We start from the raw sequence: 19,281 nt of genomic DNA, 5'->3' as shown, positions 1-19,281 counted from the left end.
GGCTTGGTACTCTGCTGACATAATCTAATGTTTTGCTTTCGTTGTAAAGCCTTTTTGAAATCGGACAGTGTGGTTAGATAAAGGAGAGTCTTATCTTTAAAATGCTGTGAAATAGTCATATGTTTGAAAAATTGAAGTTTTTGTATTTTAGAGGAGTTTGTATTTCGCGCCACGCCCATCATTGGATATTGGAGCAGGTGTTCCGCTAGCGGAACGTCTAGAGGTTAAAATCCGAAAACTTCAATTTTTCAAACATATGACTATTTTACAGCATTTTAAAGACAAGACTCTCGTTAATCTAACCACACTGTCCGATTTCAAAAAGGCTTTACAGCGAAAGCAAAACATTACATTATGTCAGCAGAGTACCCAGCCAGAAATAATCAGACACCCATTTTTCAAGCTAGCATATAATGTCACAAAAAACAAAACCACAGCTAAATGCAGCACTAACCTTTGATGATCTTCATCAGATGACAACCCTAGGACATTATGTTATACAATGCATGCATGTTTTGTTCAATCAAGTTCATATTTATATCAAAAACCAGCTTTTTTACATTAGCATGTGACGTTCAGAACTAGCATACCCCCCGCAAACATCCGGTGAATTTACTAAATTACTCACGATAAACGTTCACAAAAAACATAACAATTATTTTAAGAATTATAGATACAGAACTCCTCTATGCACTCGATATGTCCGATTTTAAAATAGCTTTTCGGTGAAAGCACATTTTGCAATATTCTCAGTAGATAGCCCAGCCATCACGGCTAGCCATTTAGACACCGACCAAGTTTAGCCCTGACCAAACTCCGATTTACTATTACAAAAGTTTGATTACCTTTGTTGTCTTCGTCAGAATGCACTCCCAGGACTGCTACTTCAATAACAAATGTTGGTTTGGTCCAAAATAATCCATCGTTATATCCAAATAGCGGCGTTTTGTTCGTGCGTTCTAGACACTATCCGAAATGGTAAATCAGGGTTACGAGCATGGCGCAATTCGTGACAAAAGATTTCTAAATATTCCATTACCGTACTTTGAAGCATGTCAACCGCTGTTTAAAATCAATCTTTATGCCATTTTTCTCGTAAAAAAGCGATAATATTCCGACCAGGAATCTGCGTTTCGGTAAACAGAGGAAAGAAAACAAAGCATTCGGTCGACGCGGACACGAGCCTGAGTCTCACAGTACTGTAACCAGCCACTACCCAAACGCGCTACTTTGTTTCAACCAGAGCCTGCAAAGCCACGATTCAGCTTTTTGCCGCCTTCTGAGAGCCCATGTGAGCCGTAGGAAGTGTCACGTAACAGCAGAGATCCTTCGTAATGGATAGAGATGGCAAAGAAGGCCAAGAAATGGTCAGACAGGGTACTTCCTGTACAGAATCTTCTCAGGTTTTGGCCTGCCAAATGAGTTCTGTTATACTCACAGACACCATTCAAACAGTTTTAGAAACTTTGGAGTGTTTTCTATCCAAAGCTAATAATTATATGCATATTCTAGTTTCTGGGCAGGAGTAATAATCAGATTAAATCGGGTATGTTTGAAAATACTGCCCCCTATCCATAACAGGTTAATGCGTTTGAGCCAATCAGTTGTGTTGTAGGGGTGTTATACAGAAGATAGCCCTATTTGGTCAAAGACCAAGTTCATATTATGGCAAGAACAGCTCAAATAAGCAAAGAGAAACGACAGACCATCATTACTTTAACCTCTATGGGCTAGGTGGGACGCTAGCGTGCCACCCGTGGTGCACTCCATCAACAGCAGGTGCATTTCAAGAGCGGCAAATTTGAATCCAAATAAATGTCAAAATTCAAATTTTTCAAAAATACAACTATTTTACACCATTTGAAAGATAAACATCTCCTTAATCTAACCACGTTTTACGATTTCAAAAAGGTTTTACGGCGAAAGCATAAATTTAGAGTATGTTAGGACAGTACATTTACAAGAGTTGTGTGTAATGTTTTGTCAAGTCAAAGACAGGGTCACCAAAACCATAAAACCAGCTAAAATGATGCACTAACCTTTTACAATCTCCATCAGATGACACTCCTAGGACATTATGTTAGACAATGCATGCATTTTTAGTTCTATCAAGTTCATATTTATATCCAAAAAAGCGTTTTACTATGGCATTGATGTTGAGGAAATCGTTTCCCTCCAATAACCGGCAGTCAAGTCAGCGTCACAAATTAAATAATTAAAATTAGAAAACATTGGTAAAATATTATATTGTCATTTAAAGAATTATAGATTTACATCTCTTGAACGCAATCAACTTGCCAGATTTAAAAATAACCTTACTGGGAAATCACACTTTGCAATAATCTGAGCACTGCGCCCAGAAAAATACGCGTTGCGATACAGAATAGACGTCATGTTGGGGAGATCTAAAATCGAAAATACTATGTAAATAATCCATTACCTTTGATTCTCTTCATCAGATGTCACTTCCAGGTATCACAGGTCCATAACGAATGTAGTTTTGTTCAAAAAAGCTCATCATTTATGTCCAAAAATCTCCGTCTTGTTCGCACATGATCTAAGCCAGCCGGACTTCTCGTCATGAACGAGGGGAAAAAATATATTTCCGTTCGTTCAAACATGTCAAACGTTGTATAGCATAAATCATTAGGGCCTTTTTTAACCAGAACATGAATAATATTCAAGGTGGACGAATGCATACTCTTTTATAACGTATTGGAACGAGGGTACCCAACATGAACTCGCACGCCAGGTGTCTAATGGGACATCATCGTTCCATGGCTCTTGTTCGGTCAGATCTCCCTCCAGAAGACTCAAAACACTTTGTAAAGGCTGGTGACATCTAGTGGAAGCAATAGGAAGTGCCAAAATATTCCTAAACCCCTGTGTTTTTCAATGGGATAGGTTTAAAGTCAATACAACACATCAGGTATCCACTTCCTGTCAGAAAATGTCTCAGGGTTTTGCCTGCCAAATGAGTTCTGTTATACTCACAGACACCATTCAAACAGTTTTAGAAACTTTAGAGTGTTTTCTATCCATATATAATAAGTATATGCATATTCTAGTTACTGGGTAGGATTAGTAACCAGATTAAATCGGGTACATTTTTTTTATCCAGACGTGCAAATGCTGCCCCCTAGCCCTAACAGGTTAAGACATGAAGGTCAGTCAATACGCAAAATTTCAAGAACTTTCAAAGTTTCTTCAAGTGCAGTCGCAAAAACCATCAAGCGCTTTGATGAAACTGGCTCTCATGAGGACCACCACAGGAAAGGAAGACCCAGAGTTACCTCTGCTGCAGAGGATAAGTTCATTCGAGTTAACTGTACCTCAGAAATTGCAGCCCAAATAAATGCTTCAGAGTTCAAGTAACAGACACATCTCAACATCAATTGTTCACAGGAGACTGTGTGAATCAGGCCTTCATGGTCAAACTGCTGCAAAGAAACCACTACTAGAGGACACCAATAATAAGAATAGACTTGCTTGGGCCAAGAAACAAAAGCAATGGACATTAGACCGGTGGAAATCTGTCCTTTGGTCTGATGAGTCTGAATTTGAGATTTTTGGTTGCAACCGCCATGTCTTTGTGAGACGCAGAGTAGGTGAACGGATGATCTCCACATGTGTGGTTCCCAATGTGAAGCATGGAGGAGGAGATGTGATGGTGCTTTGCTGGTGACACTGTCTGTGATTTATTTAGAATTCAAGGCACACTTAACCAGCATGGCTACCACAGAATTCTGCAGCCATACGCTATCCCATCTTGTTTGAGCTTAGTGGGACTGTCATTTGTTTTTCAACAGGATAATAATCCAAAACACACCTCCAGGCTGTGTGACGGCTATTTGACCAATAAGGAGAGTGATGGAGTGCTGCATCAGATGACCTGGCCTCCACAATCACCCGACCTCAACCCAATTGAGATGGTTTGGGATGAGTTGGACTGCAGAGTGAAGGAAAAGCAGCCAACAGGTGCTCAGCATATGTGGGAACTCCTTCAAGACTGTTGGAAAAGCATTCCTCATGAAGTTGGTTGAGAGAATGCCAAGAGTGTGCAAAGCTGTCATCAAGGCAAAGGGTGGCTACTTTGAAGAATCTAAAATATAAACTCAGCAAAAAAAGAAACTTCCCTTTTTCAGGACCCTGTCTTTCAAAGATAATTCATAAAAATCGAAATAACTTCATAGATCATCATTGTAAAGGGTTTAAACACTGTTTCCCATGCTTGTTCAATGAACCATAAACAATTCATGAACATGCACCTGTGGAACGGTCGTTAAGACACTAACAGCTTACAGACGGTAGGCAAGTAAGGTCAAAGTTATGAAAACTTAGGACACTAAAGAGGCCTTTCTACTGACTCTGAAAAACACCAAAAGAAAGATGCCCAGGGTCCCATGCTGCAAGGAGGCATGAGGACTGCAGATGTGGCCAGGGCAATAAATTGCAATGTCCATACTGTGAGACGCCTAAGACAGCGCTACAGGGAGACAAGACGGACAGCTGATCGTCCTCGCAGTGGCAGACCACGTGTAACAACACCGGCACAGGATCGGTACATCTGAGCATCACACCTGCGGGACAGGTACAGGATGACAACAAAAACTGCCAAATTACACCAGGAATGCACAACCCCTCCATCAGTGCTCAGACTGTCCGCAATAGGCTGAGAGAGGCTGGACTGAGGGCTTGTAGGCCTGTTGTAAGGCAGGTCCTCACCAGACATCACCTGCAACAACGTCGCCTATGGGCACAAACCCACCGTCGCTGGACCAGACAGGACTGGCAAAAAGTGCTCTTCAATGACAAGTCGCGGTTTTGTCTCACCAGGGGTGATGGTCGGATTTGCGTTTATCGTCGAAGGAATGAGCGTTACACCGAGGCCTGTACTCTGGAGCGGGATCGATTTAGAGGTGGAGGGTCCGTCATGGTCTGGGGCGGTGTGTCACAGTATCATCGGACTGAGCTTGTTGTCATTGCAGGCAATCTCAACGCTGTGCCGTACCCTTCCTGCAGGCTCATCCTGACATGACCCTCCAGCATGACAATGCCACCAGCCATATTGCTCGTTATGTGTGTGATTTCCTGCAAGACAAGAATGTCAGTGTCCTGCCATGGCCAGCGAAGAGCCCGGATCTCAATCCCATTGAGCACGTCTGAGACCCGTTGGATCGGAGGGTGAGGGCTAGGGCCATTCCCCCCAGAAATGTCTGGGAACTTGCAGGTGCCTTGGTGGAAGAGTGGGGTAACATCTCACAGCAAGAACTGTCAAATCTGGTGCAGTCCATGAGGAGACGCACTGCAGTACTTAATGCAGCTGGTGGCCACACCAGATACTGACTGTCACTTTTGACCCACCCCCCTTTGTTCAGGGACACATTATTCAATTTCTGTTAATCACATGTCTGAGGAACTTGTTCAGTTTATGTCTCAGTTGTTGAATCTTGTTATGTTCATACAAATATTTACACGTTAAGTTTGCTGAAAATAAACACAGTTGACAGTGAGAGGACGTTTCTTTTTTTGCTGAGTTTATTTTGATTTGTTTAACACTTTTCTGGTTACTACATGATTCCATATGTTATTTCAAAAATATAAAATAAAGGAAAATAAAGGAAAACCCTCGATTGAGTAGGTGTGTCCAAACTTTTGACTGGTACTGTATATATAATAAGACTGAGTATTCAGGTAGGTGAAATTGACACCCAACAACATTATTGTCCCTCCCCCAAAACCTTACATCCCTCCAACCCAGCCCTTTTCTCTCTCCTCTAGCTGTTCTGTTCTCACCTTCCAGATGCAACCAGATGTGCTGACCTCTGACCCTAGTTATGGTTGCCACGTGAACTTGCTCAGGAGAGACAGGATTCACCGCCTCCAGCCTCATGGACTCAACAAAGTCATGATCACTCTGCCCCTGGGGAGAAAACACCTGTCATCATATCAGTTGGAGTGGTGTGTGTTTTTGGTTTTACTATCCTTGTGGGGACCAGATGTCCTCACAAGGATAGTAAAACAAGGAAAATTCGGACAAGTGGGGACATTTGACTGGTCCCGACAAGGAAAAAGGCTATTTTAGGCTCAGGGTTAGTTTTACAGTTGGGGTTAGAATTAGGGGTTAGGTTTTGGGTTAGGATAAGGCTTAAGGAAAAATTGGATTTTGAATGGGAATCAACTGTTTGGTCCCAAAAAGGATAGTAAAACAAACATGTGTGTGGTTGTGTGTGTCTCACCACGGGGAAACAGCTCTCTGGCGCTCCTTCTGCTCCACACTGTTTCAGGTAATCCGCCCAGTCAAAGTTCTGGCCCTGGTAACCTACACACCCACATACCCAGGGACACAGTAAACTCTGTGATCCATTTCACTGGACCAGTAGAATGCCTGAGGTGAGTGTATTCTGCCCTACCTGGAGGGGGACTGAGGGGTACCCCATTTTTAAGGCTCCATTGGGCAGGGAAGATTCCGGTGCTCCCATAGTGACAGAGTAAGGATAAGCCAGGCCCCGCCCCTTCACTGTCTACCTGCAGGCTGTCCATCTGCACCCTGAAGTACTGGTCGCTCAGCACCTGGGGAACACAATGATGACATCACTGCTAAAGCCCCATACAACTAGGGGAAACCTACCACATGATAATTGTGTCATTGGTAAACACTTATCAGGAGAAGACGGATGCTGTGTGGATGAGGTGAGGGTGTTACTATGGTGAAATGTGAGCGTTACCTTGGTGACAGTAGCTGGGCGGGTGTTGAAGGGGGCAGCGGGGTCCACTGCCTCTAACTTCATCCCCTCAGAGAAGCAGTGAGGCGAGAGGACAGGCCTGTCCTACAAACACAGAAGATATGCCAGAGGGAGAGGGACACAGAAAGAGGGTGAGAGAGAGAGAGAGAGAGAGAGAGAGAGAGAGAGAGAGAGAGAGAGAGAGAGAGAGAGAGAGAGAGAGAGAGAGAGAGAATACCTTAAAGAAGTCTTCATTGATGGCTTCTTCTTTAGGCTGTCTAATGTTCTTTCTCACCTCCTCCCACTCTGTCTCGCTGCGCAAACCACGAAGCACTGCAACACAACACAGTGACATTATCACTAACTTTCACTAATACTTAAACACACACACACACACACACACACACACACCCACACACACACACACACACACACACACACACAAAACAACAGTGGTCACCAGGCAACCAGCCCAGCATTAACACATCTTATTCAACAAGATCTTGATGATTCATTGATTGAGGTGTATTTGTGTTTCTGTAGGATTCCAAAACCCGGGTTGGTCAACAGCGCCACAAGGTGCAAAGGCAGTTCTGTTCCTTACCAGCAGGTGGGGTGAGAGAGAAGCTGTTCTCCTCAGCCCAGCCAGGTGGGTGTAAGAGGGGGTCCAGGTAGAATACCCAGCGCCTGGTCTGTGACTGGGTGAGCCCCTCCGTCCCAGTGTAGCGCAGACACAGCCGGCCCCCTACGTTGTCCTCCACCTGGGCCCCCCAGGCCACCCCCGGGTCTACACTGTCCTGCAGCTCCACACAACACCCCAGGGGGAACAGGTCTCCCCCTGTCTGGGCCTGGACACAGACAGAGAAGGTTTTTTAAAAAATTGACATTTATTGATACTAAACAATCAACCTGTTCTGAAATTATTAGTAATGTTGAATAGGTCCCAACTATAGTTATGGTCCTAGTGTCCCCACCCTCCCCGCTCCTCCCTCCCCCAGACTCACCCCCTCCAGTAGGTGTGCTGGTGCACTCCCTCCCTGAGCCAGAGCCTCCTCTAGGACAGCTTCCCAGTCAGCATGTTTCTCACGGACACCTGGACACACATCATATTTATACATTTTGTACATCTATATCCTGTTCATTCCTGTATGAAAAGCTTTAACAGAGTTTTCCAATGCATTTATCTGAGCACAGGGCCAAACCGGTCTACAGCAACACAAACATCTATTTCCATCAAACCCTATGTCCCCCCTGCTCACCCTCAGGCGGTCTCATTGGTTGCCTGTGCTGCCTGCTCCAGCCCAGAGGGTGGAGGTCAGAGGTCATGATGTCACACCAGAAGTCTGCTCGTCGGTCGTCGTGGTAACCCTCGTAGCGCAGCAGCAGCAGTTGGCCACAGGTGGTGATGATGGTGGCTACCCAGTAGGGTTGGTCAGGCTCCGAACGCACACACACCTCCAAACTCATCCCTGGAGCCAGCCCTGTCTGCAGGCTACGGTCCACCTGAGAGGTAGGGAAGGGTGTGTATGTGGATATACAATAAATAGGACCATGACCACAAAAAGCTCTGGGCCCTAAATATAAGTACCATATCTGCAAATGGGCCCTGATGCAGTGTGATAAGACATACATGTTTGAAGGCGTGATGTGGAACCGCCAATACTCCATTCTCCTCCAGATACTCATCCCAGTTGAAGTCAGACTCCAGTTCAGAGCCGCCTTCTGAAAGGCACACACAAACTTACTTACAAAGACAGAAATATAATCTGAATACACCTCCGCCATTCAACAATTGTGAGACTCACCAGATTCCTGTGTCTCGGGGTTCATGATGCCCCCACTGTGTTCCCAACCCCACCCAGGAGACTGTATCAGCAGTAGCTAAAACCACTTTGATCCAACTGAAAAAGATACAAAGACAGGATGTTAATATTTAACATCCTGTCTTTGTTGAAGTACATCTGTTTAGGGCCTGGTACTCAGTGGCATTTAGATCTCACACACTACACACTTATACAGTTGCAAGTCCACCATCTCCCATTATACACCCATTCCCGAACTCACGCTGAAAAACCCCTTCCTGTCAAAGCAGTAATATCAAACGGTCATGGGATGTGATCGCAATGCGTGTGGAGTCTGCACTTTTGAGGTTATAAATTGCACCCTGGCAGCCTCTGCCTCGCGACAGGTGTTCCCGCCAGTATCTGAAAGAGATATTCCTATCTCAGAAAAGGTGTTGGTTGACCATGACAAACTCAGCACAAAAATGCTAATGCCAGCCTATACATAATATCTTCATATTTGGTTGCGAAAGGGGCTGAAAGAAACATTCAATATAGTATTGGTCACATACAAGGATTTCATTGGTCACATATAGCCAGCCATAGACTACAGTGAAACACTGTAATAGGCTGTACTGTGTAATAACTACGATGTTAAAATGTTTACGATGTTACTACATCAGGCCGCTTGCAATGACACATCGCAAGCTAAACAAACATCAGATAAAACACTAATCTCGAACAAGCTAGTCTGACTTTTCAGGGATAGTTTATGTCAGCATCAGCAATATTGCAATCTACTGTTGACACAATCTAGCAGGAAAAGGCGTAATGCGCCACCCCAACTTTCAATGTTATATTGTGTTCAAGTAAAATTTTATTGACAACATTGAAAAGAGAAAAGGAGAATAACAAAAGCTGGCTTGCCTATGACGGGTTTACAATGTTGATCGTGGATATTAAAGTCAGTGCGAGGAAATTGATCGGGCGCGCGAAGCTGGTGCAGTTTCCACTGACCACGAGCAAGTTAACAACTGAAATGTCAAGTATGGGTATGGCGCTGCCTACTCAGTCGAGCACAATACAGCTTATTTGACACCAGGAAAAAACACACGGGAGCCACCAAGGCAGCTGAAAATAGTACATAATAAATAATAGGTAAGTATTTCGTCCACGTACGTGAATCTCACCTTTTCCTAGTGCTTCCAAGTAAATTGAAAACGTTACCCCCGTCTTTCTCCTGTCCTCTACCTCGTTCCAATATGGCACGAACCTCAACTGCGCATGCTCGATCATTTACTTTCTCAACCTGGTGCTGTCAAGAGGCGTCCCGCACTGATGGACTTGTTCATGTATTTCAGCGATTAGAGGGGAAATATTGACATACTCTGCCCAAGGCATTGTGTTCTCTTTGTTTAAATTACAAATGCATATCTAAATTAATTCAACTTATATCCTGCCACAAACAACGACGTGCGGACCGAACAAGGATAAAGCATAAGAAAACAAGCATACACAGCCAGTCGTCGCGAACCACGCAATAAAGCACTAGTTAATACAAAAAAATGCAATTCAATACAGACCTATCTCGAGATCATTTTTCTGCATCAATTCTCTATCCTAAATGCTACTTTTCGTTTGTATCCCCCCATGTTCTTTTAAATCAAAGTCTACTTTTGTAGGCCAAAGACCAGGTTGGACTTTTTTGATTCCATAGCCTTCTTTCCTCTCGCAGGGTGGGGACTCGTGCAGTAGGTCTGACTGCTCCGTTTCCATGGCAACAACATCACGAGAAGCACAAAAGGATGGATGTGCGATGGCGGGAAACTCGACGCAATTATTTCCATTGAATTTCAATGATTGATTGATACTAGACAATATTCGCTGCCATGCAGAGTAAATTAGTAATGTTTTTTAATACAATGATATGGGACACATTTCCCTAATACACTGCATCTAATCTGGCATAGGCTACAAATAACAATTAGTCAAAATCCACCTGTTTTTATTTATCAAAACCTAATTTGGTTACAAAATAGCCTACCTCTCAAGCAGTTTACATGAAAAAACTCAACAATGTGCAGGTGAAACAGTGTTTTCCGTGCTTGCTCATACTGTACACACAAAAAGAGCTCTATTTTCATGTCATCCAATAAATGTAAACGCATGGAGTTTGCTAAACGCATTTGGACTGGAACCAGTGCTATGGTCAGATGAGATGAAAATAGAGTTCTTTAGCCATGCACACCAGTGGTGGGTTTGGTGTCAAAAGACAGATGCATATGCCGATAAGAACCCCATATTTACTGCAAAATATGGTGGTGGATCATTGATGTTATGGGGCTATTTTGCTTCCACTGGTCCTGGGGCCCCAAAGGCATCATGAACTTTACCCAGTACCAGGACAATTTAGCCAAAACCCTGGTTGCGTCTGCCAGGAAGCTGAAACTTGGCTGCAAGTGGATTTTCCTGCAAGACAATAACCCCAAGCACATATTAAAATCCACCTTTTTTTTGTTAATTGACCACAAAAATCTATATTTTGAAATGACCATCTCAGTCTCCAGACTTGAACCCCATTGAAAACCTGTGGTTGAATTAAAGAGGGCAGTCCATAACAGCAGATGAAGGATATCAAGGACCTGGAAAGATTCTGTATGGAGGAATGGTCTAAGATTCCTCCCAATGTGTTCTCCAATCTCATAAAACATTTTAGGAAAAGGCTCAGTGCCATTATCCTCACAAGGTGTACTGGAGTATTGACCACTATCTTTTTGAGAAAAAACAAACAGTACTTGTTAAACAAAATCTCTTTCTCTGAGCAATTGTATTAGTATATAATAAAGTATATAATAATATAATTTCCCCAAAATTTGAGCATACAATATACCTCAGTATTTGTATTTATTTATTTTATACAGTCTTTTTTGCTCATCTTTATCAATGTTGCCAATATTTTTAGACCTGACTGTACACACACACACGCACGCACGCACGCACGCACAAACATTTTTGGCCAGTGAGCTGCTCATTCCAACTTCACCCTCAGTCCATGACAGGGTTACTTAGGATTGCAGCTGTTTCCACATTCCCCTCCAAGTCACTGTGTTCAGATCCATCTATCCTTCTGCCATTCGGTTTATCCTGTCTCTCTCTCTCTCTCATTATAGCTGGCAGGTTACTCCTCTGCTGGGCAGGTTTAGGTGTGTTTCTTCCCATAGCGAGGTAATAGCTGAGTCCAAACAAACTGAACAAGTTTTGTCTCTGTGAGAAGGACAGTGACAAGTACACCCAGTAGACACCCGGCCCCCACGGCGATGTGAACCAGCCTTAGTAGCCATCCTCCGTCACAACAGAACACACCCTGAAACAGCACAGTACAGACAGATGGGAAATCGGATTATATGGTAAATAAATGAGATAAGACAATCTGACTCACTATTAGCTCTGATTATTTGAGAAGAATAAATATATAGTTTGTATACTAACTCCCATTTCTATGATTGTAAGGTAGAAACAATAACTGTTTCATTAAACGTCAGAGACAGACTTAAGTGTGATTGGCTGATATGTGATTGGATGGTGTATACACTATGTGGGGTGTATCAGAGGAGGCTGGTGGGAGGAGCTATAGGAGGATGGGCTCATTGTAATGGCTGGAATGGAATTCATGGAACGGTGTCAAACACATCAAACATATGGAAACCACATGTTTGACTACGTTCCATTTATTCCATTACAGCCATTACAATGAGCCCATCCTTCTATAGCTCCTCTCACCAGCCTCCTCTGGCGTGTCCAGTAAAGCAGTGAGGAGAACAGTTATAGTGTGGTACCTCAGAGAGAGCAGTGAGGACTGCACTGAGAGCCAGAGCCAGCAGCAGAAGAGGGGAGGGCATCAGGCCGCGCAGAGGCGTCCACTGGCTGGACAGGAAGTAGCGGTGGATGTAGAACATGCTGTGAAGGATACGCAGGCCCATGTTCAGACAGTTAGCCAGGATGAAGCCAATGCCCCCTGCCCACCACGTCAGCATGTAAGACAGGAGCAGGAAGGAGATAGACAACGCCAACATCACCAGGTTATACCTGGGGACAGACGAGAGGACAACGTAAGCAACATGATACACACTGTGTGTGTGTGTGTGTCTGTGTGTGCCTGCCTTCTCTCACCTGTCAACCTCTTCCTTGCTCATGGCAGCAAAGACAAAGCACTCAGTAATTCCATTAATGGCCAGTAGGAGCACATAGGAGCTGTAGCATCGCAACAGACTGGGCCCTTCAATATAACACAAATATCATTACACACAACCACTCACATAAAACCAGTAGCTTGAGGAATTAGAATATTCCAATCATTGCTGAATAAGTTCCTTTATCTCTCTATAACTCCAGTGATTCAGTTGACTATGGTGGTTGACTCACTTAATTCATCAATTCATTTGGTTAGTTGACCCACCTGCACCACTACTCAGTAGAGATCCCCCATAGATGTCCAGAGCCAGGTGAGAGTAGGCGTAACCAAACACTGTGATGATCAGACCAATCACAAGCACCAGCTTCAGCAGACACTCTAGAACTTCAGCTGCTATGGCAACCTCCTCCTGCAGACCAATCAGCAAGCGGCATCAATGCACCTGCATGAGCTATGATGTGTGTGTCAGACAACTTTATTTATCATTGGCTACTGACAAATGGTGAAATGAGTGACAGGTATTTGATTGGCTGACTCTGCCCTCTGACCTGTTTCTGCTGCCTGACGTCCCGCCCCCTCTCCAGGACTTTGGCAAAGAAGACGTAGAAGCTCTCTTCGATGGGCAGGAAGATGAAACGGGCAACCATTGAGCCCAGGTTGTTGACGATGTCGTACACGCCCTGCTCGCCGAAGCTCAGCACATTGAGGAAGGTCATGACATAACGCTCGCCCTCCGTCAGGATCTGCTTCAGAAAGGACTGCTTGAAGAAGCTCCAAGTCAGCCTGGCCAACGTCCAGTCAATGACAGGCTACAGACACACACACAGCGGGATGACATAGCACACACAGTTGTGACCTGACATAGTATATGAATGAATGAACCAAACAATCAATTTATCATTGATTTGTCAGTTAATACAACCAATTGCTTTCGGGTATACTGTATACTAGCTCAGTGAGGAGTGTATGTGGTGAGTGACGGTTAGTGCTGTTGGGGTGAATGTTACCTCTCCTTCAACTCTGGAGGGCAGCAGGTCTGCCACACGCTGCAGGGGGAAGTACTTCCTGTTGGCCTCCCCAGAGCCCAGGAAACGCAGGAAGTAGACAAAGTAGCACAGCACCAGGAACCCTGTGTACACCAGCTATGAAGTACAGGCCAGTATAACAGTTAGCTAAGTAGACACTCGTTCGCAGTGATTTATGAGTGTTGCATGCAATACCATCTCCCCCTATATAAATTCATATTTACTAACACAACCTTACTCCATGGCCACTTCATCTTTTTGACAATACCTTCTATGCACACAACCCTCTAACCATACTCCCTTGTAACTAGTGATGTAGTGGTAAAAAAAACAACAAGTGGGTAAACGCTGATTGCTGTGAATTAAGCAGTGCTGCCTATACTTTCAATGCATTTTTTCTGCAAAAGATGGGTAAACGCTTGCGCTAAATAGACAAACATAAGATAATTTGCATAAGGGATGGGGCTGCGTACGTATGTACCTGAGCAGCAGAGAATATGTAGAGCCCCCACTGAGGAGCAGAGACCACCAGCACCACTGTCAGAACACACTTAGCCACCATGGCGAGGCTCTCAGCAACCACCTTCAGCCTGACAAACATGTGGGCCTGAGCCAGGACCCAGAGAGGCTCAGCCAGCAGCTCCTGCAGTGCGGCCAGGGCAAAGAGCCCCACAGCGGGGCCGTAGTGAGGGATAGTCAGGGGATCCGGAACCTCCAGGAGCCACAGCCACACACACACCAGGAGAGATGCCCATAGTACACCCAGCGGCAACCTGGGAGGATGACACACACACACACAATCATTTGTTTTGCAGATAGTGCCGATAAAAGACCCAACTGTGTATGTTCTGAACAGAGCCAACACTGTGGAGCAGCAGCTCCCCTATAGTCTCACTCACGTCAGCCATAGCAGGTTGATGACTTGTCTCCAGTGGTGATCTGTTCCGCCACTCAAACAGGCTCTCCTGAAGGCCTCTCTGGACAAGAAGACCAGCGTGGAGTACAGCAGTGTCAACCTGCGCACACAAACACACATGCGCGTACACATGCACGCACACACACACACACACAGTATGTAGTGGTGTTAGTTTTTGTTTAACTGCAGGTTTGGACAGCTCATATTGCAGCAGGTGTAATGTTATACAGAAGGCAATTCCACAGTAACAGACTGATGCTGAGACACTTTCCACTTTAAAATGTACGTCAAACCGAAACCAATGATTGCAAAGTTAAACAAACCACACAACTCCCTAAACTTTGCTTCTGCACTGTTCTTCAAGTAAATGTTTTTGTAAAATATTCTGTGGAAATTGCTCAAAGTCATCCTTGTGCATAGAGTTGTACAGTTTGTTTAACTTTGCCATCATTGTTTTTTTGTTTGGCATTCATTTTAAAGTGAAAAATCTGAATCCCAGCATCACTCTGTTACCATGGAATTGCCACAGTAAAACCATCTTACCTGACGTTGACCACACCAATCAGCTCTTTGGACACAAAGCGCAGCGTGAATGCGTTCAGAAAAAAGGTGAGCACACGAAACATGACCTAAAAATAACCAGGAACATATTCAGGAGGCACATAGATAGATATGCAATGGATAGAAATGTCATCATTATGATTATCTCACGTGGAATAGAGATTGCTCTGTAACTTAGATGTCTTTCTGCCACTTGAATATTTTATGCCTTAGGACAACAAACACACACTTGCTTATGTTAGCCCATCGTATCCGTTGACGACTTCCACTTCTGAGTTAACGGTGAATTCTTGTATGTCTCCTGAGCTGTTTTTGCTGTGACTTTGTGCTCCTCTCCTCCTCCCACCTCTGTACACCGCTCTGGCAGAACTGCACCAGGTGGAATGGTTGGCTGCAGCATCCTCTAGGTCTGTGGGTTTGATGTTGCATTTCTTCAGCAACGTTTTCAGCTGGTCCATGTAGAGCTTCATCTGGCCCCTGCAGACCACCGGCCAGAATGTTCCACGGCAAGCACTCCTGAAACATTCTAATGACATGCCCAAGCAAGCGCAGTTGGTATTGGATGACCATGACCTCTATACTCTTACAGTTGGTGTTGGGTGACCATGGCCTCTATACTCTTACATTTGGTATTGGGTGACCATGGCCTCTATACTCTTACAGTTGGTGTTGGGTGACCATGGCCTCTATACTCTTACATTTGGTATTGGGGTGACCATGGCCTCTATACTCTTACAGTTGGTGTTGGGTGACCATGGCCTCTATACTCTTACATTTGGTATTGGGTGACCATGGCCTCCATACTCTTGCAGTTGGTCTTAGTATATCTGTATGGGCCACACGGTTGCACCAGATGATTCCCAGGATGCGCTGCAGGCATCTTATGTGGAATCGCTTGAGCTGCTTGTTGTGGCGACTGTAGGTGACCCAGGCTTCACAGCTGTAAAGAAGTGTGGTGATGCAGATGGCTTAATAGACGGTAACTTTGGTGTAAAGGTGGAGAACCCTGTTTTGGAAGAGCCTGCACCTGAGTTTCCCGAAGGCAGCTGATGCTTGCTTGATCCTATTTTGAATTTCGAGGTCGATGCTGCAGTCCTCCGAAAGGATGCTGCCCAGGTATTTGAAGGACGGGACTATTGCCAGTGATTTGTGTTCAATGGTGAAGACAGGCATGGTGGGTGGAGGGCTGGATCTCCATTGGCAGACTACCTCTGTCTTGGTGGTATTGATAGACAGTCCCATCCTACTATAGACCCTCACAGCTGCTACAAGGACGGACTGAAGGTCTTCCGGAGTGTGGGCCACAAGAGCACAGTCATCAGCACACTGCAGCTCAAGAAACTGCTCCATCAAAACCTTGGTGGTTGCTTGGAGCCTCCTGATGTTGAATAGGTTTTCATCCAGCCTGAAGTCCACCGCAACCCGCTGCTATCCTCAAGCTCCTTGTGGAGAAGCTGGGTGACACATAGGAGGAAGATGTTAAAGAGTATCGGTGTCAGCACACACTCCAACCAAGGCGCACTGACTCCTGCCCTCCTATGGCCACCCGAGCCATCATCCCATCATGGAACTGGCAAAGGATGTTGACAAATATGTCTGGACAGCCAAATTTGAGTAGAATGCCCCATAGTAGTTCCCTGCTCACAGTGTCGAAGGCCTTGGAGAGGTCGACAAAGGCCATGAAAAGGTCCTAATGTTGTTCGCGGCACTTCTCCTGGAGTTGCCGTGCCGTGAATATCATGTCAACCGTACTCCTGTTCTTTCTGAAGCCACATTGTGACTCTGGCAGCAGTTCCTCTGTGATGTTGTTCGCCAGCCTGTGTAGCATCACCTTAGCCAGGGATATCCCCCGGCTGTTGCCGCAGATGGACTTGTCACCCTTGTTCTTATAGATGGTGACAATGTTTGCATCCCGCCACTGTTGGGGGACGATCTAACGGTCCCAAACCTCAGTGATGTACTGGTGGAGCGTTCTGGTGCAGAAGTAACCTCCCTTCTGAAGTAGCTCTGCCGGGATGCTGTCAGCGCCAGGAGTCTTGTTGTTCTTGAGGGAACGGATAGCTGGTAACACCTCTTGGAAGGTCTGTAGGAGAGTGCTGATTGAGTAGTGCGTCAAAGTGGTCAGCCCACTTCATCAGGATCTAGTTTTAGTCCTTCAAGAGAGTCAGACCATCAGCTGTTTTCATGGGAGTGATGGAGCGACTTCTAGGGCCGACTTCTAGGGCCCGGCTCCCGAGTGGCGCAGCGGTCTAAGTCACTGCATCTCAGTGTCAGAGGCGTCACTACAGACCCTGGTTCGATTCCAGGCTGTATCACAACCGGCCGTGATTGGGAGTGCCATAGGGTGGTGCACAATTGGCCCAGCATCGTCTGGGTTAGGGTTTGGCCGGGGTAGGCCGTCATTGTAAATAAGAATTCTTAACTGACTTGCCTAGTTAAATAAAGTTTAAATAAAACATTTAAAAATAAATGTGCTTTAGTTGATTGGTAGAAATATGGATTTCCTGTGACTTATCGTCCACCATTTGTTCTGCAGAGCACGCAAGGTTGTTTGCACTTCCTTGCGCAATGCACGCCATTGCTTGTGAATGGTAGCAGATGTGGGGCTGTTGAGAGTAGCCCTGTGCGCTTTGTGCATATTGTCCAGTAAGGTTGTGATGGTGTCAGAGTTCTCATCGAACCAGTCCTGATGTTTCCTACCTTTGTAGCCAATGGAGTGGGCCGCAGCCTGATAGAGCACTGAGCTAATAGATGCCCACTTCTGGTCCTCTGCGCTCAGAAGAGGCTCAGCCTCACTCAGCCTTTCAGCGAGAGAGCGACCGATGTACATATCACCTCAAATATGTCGACTAACCGGTGCCCCTGCACATTGACTCTGTACCGATACCCACCTCACTATTGTTATTTTACTGCTACTCTTTTATTATTTGTTACTTTTATGTCACTTATTTTTTTCTCTTAAAACTGCATTGTTGGTTAAGGGCATGTAAGCAAGCATTTCACTGTAAGGTCTACACCTGTTGTATTCGGCGCATGAGACAAATACAATTTGTAGCATAACGCATCTTGGCTAGGGGGATACGGAGAGACATGAGTCTCACTTATGCAGACAGGTGTTTCGGTGAGGCTGGGTAGAAGGCTGTTCTTAATTGCCAGTCACACACCATGCTGATGTTGTCCACACGGAGGGTAACCTTACAAGAAGAAGGTGTAATCTTCTCCCTTCTCTCACAAGGAATCTGGTCTCACTCAGGGCACACACTAATCGCATCAACAACTGCTACAAAATTGCTACATAAAAGGATATTTCACTACAACTAACATAAAAGTATGTCCTCCACATGCTACTCTGAGGGAGTGGATATAAGGAATTTTAGCAAGGACACTATTGTCATCATGTGCAAAAAGGAGTTTGGCATAGCTAATTATAATAGCTAGCTACTTTACCTGAAGCAAGACATTGTATGACGCGAGAGTGGAGGCATTCTTCAACATATCTTGGGAACTCATCGTACAGCTAGCTAGCTAGCCCTCTTCCTTTGAGGCTTATGACAAGGCTTCTCCAGAAACTGCACCGTGAAAAGGAGCAGACTCACAGATACGGACAGTAAGTGCGTTATGAAGTATGAATCTGTACTAATTGTTGTGCCATTTGTCTTTTCTGGTGGATCGTATGACCAGACCTGACTACATACAGCTTTAGAGATTTCATGCTATCAACTTCCGTACACATGGAAAGTCACTACTACGTCACCAGAACGATTTGTGTACATTATACCACGCCCCGCTAGGCGGCGTGGTCACCCCAACGTTGAGTTTTTGATGCAGGAACAACTGTAAATAAGAAATGAAAGTCTCATGGGAATACTGCTATGTTACATTCAACATCGCATACCAAAAAAATATATTTGATTTTAGAATGGACATAACATTTACTTATGCCAATTGTGTGCGTTTGTGTGTCTGGTCACAATTTGCATAAAGCAAAGGCCATTTCTTCTTGAGTGCAGTGATAGCATGGTTTATAAAACGTCACTCCCTGCTATCTAAAGTGCTTTATATGGTAGAATGACTGAAGACA

The 19,281-nt window shown here is 44.9% G+C and overlaps 2 protein-coding genes across 6 annotated transcripts in view; both read right to left on the bottom strand.

Moving 5' to 3' along the window:
• Positions 1 to 10,274, bottom strand: part of LOC106583211 (scm-like with four MBT domains protein 1) — a 30,935-nt gene extending 20,661 nt beyond the window's left edge. The window contains exons 1-11 of one of the 5 annotated variants that reach the window (XM_014167123.3): positions 10,090 to 10,274; positions 8,531 to 8,626; positions 8,356 to 8,447; positions 7,985 to 8,228; positions 7,730 to 7,818; positions 7,330 to 7,573; positions 6,964 to 7,058; positions 6,729 to 6,830; positions 6,414 to 6,573; positions 6,240 to 6,322; positions 5,797 to 5,923 (exon numbers count right to left, since the gene is read on the bottom strand). In XM_014167123.3, the coding sequence (XP_014022598.3) occupies positions 5,797 to 5,923; positions 6,240 to 6,322; positions 6,414 to 6,573; positions 6,729 to 6,830; positions 6,964 to 7,058; positions 7,330 to 7,573; positions 7,730 to 7,818; positions 7,985 to 8,228; positions 8,356 to 8,447; positions 8,531 to 8,555 (1,261 nt within the window). In that variant the 5' untranslated portion in view covers positions 8,556 to 8,626; positions 10,090 to 10,274. Of the gene's footprint in view, positions 1 to 5,796; positions 5,924 to 6,239; positions 6,323 to 6,413; positions 6,574 to 6,728; positions 6,831 to 6,963; positions 7,059 to 7,329; positions 7,574 to 7,729; positions 7,819 to 7,984; positions 8,229 to 8,355; positions 8,448 to 8,530; positions 8,627 to 8,789; positions 8,949 to 9,685; positions 10,049 to 10,089 lie in introns of those variants that run through there. The other 4 variants (XM_014167122.3, XM_014167121.3, XM_014167126.3 and 1 more) reach the window with 4 other exon arrangements.
• Positions 10,275 to 10,494: 220 nt separating this feature from the next.
• LOC106583213 (man(5)GlcNAc(2)-PP-dolichol translocation protein RFT1) lies at positions 10,495 to 18,934 on the bottom strand. Its single transcript, XM_014167129.3, has 10 exons — positions 18,648 to 18,934; positions 15,183 to 15,268; positions 14,623 to 14,739; positions 14,205 to 14,496; positions 13,706 to 13,840; positions 13,247 to 13,507; positions 12,963 to 13,107; positions 12,677 to 12,782; positions 12,343 to 12,592; positions 10,495 to 11,870 (listed from the first exon to the last, which is right to left on the bottom strand). The coding sequence occupies exons 1-10, from the start codon at positions 18,708 to 18,710 to the stop codon at positions 11,706 to 11,708; spliced, it is 1,620 nt and encodes a 539-aa protein (XP_014022604.2). The 5' UTR covers positions 18,711 to 18,934; the 3' UTR covers positions 10,495 to 11,705.
• Between the last annotated feature and the right edge of the window lie 347 nt (positions 18,935 to 19,281).

Source organism: Salmo salar, chromosome 22 (assembly GCF_965601325.2).
Source record: "Salmo salar chromosome 22, fSalSal1, whole genome shotgun sequence".
NCBI classification, from domain to species: Eukaryota; Metazoa; Chordata; class Actinopteri; order Salmoniformes; family Salmonidae; genus Salmo; species Salmo salar.
The sequence above is the reverse complement of the archived record's forward strand: the minus strand, read 5'-3'. Positions and strand labels throughout refer to the sequence as shown.

Bases quoted from the DNA above. Each gene is read 5' to 3' on its own strand.
- LOC106583213 (XM_014167129.3), bottom strand. From the start codon at position 18,710: ATGAGTTCCCAAGATATGTTGAAGAATGCCTCCACTCTCGCGTCATAC. The intron at 13,108-13,246 runs GTCAGAGGGCAG...ATTGGTCTGCAG, and splicing joins ACGTCAGGCAGCAGAAACAG to GAGGAGGTTGCCATAGCAGC. The intron at 12,593-12,676 runs GTGAGAGAAGGC...GTCTGTCCCCAG, and splicing joins AGCAAGGAAGAGGTTGACAG to GTATAACCTGGTGATGTTGG.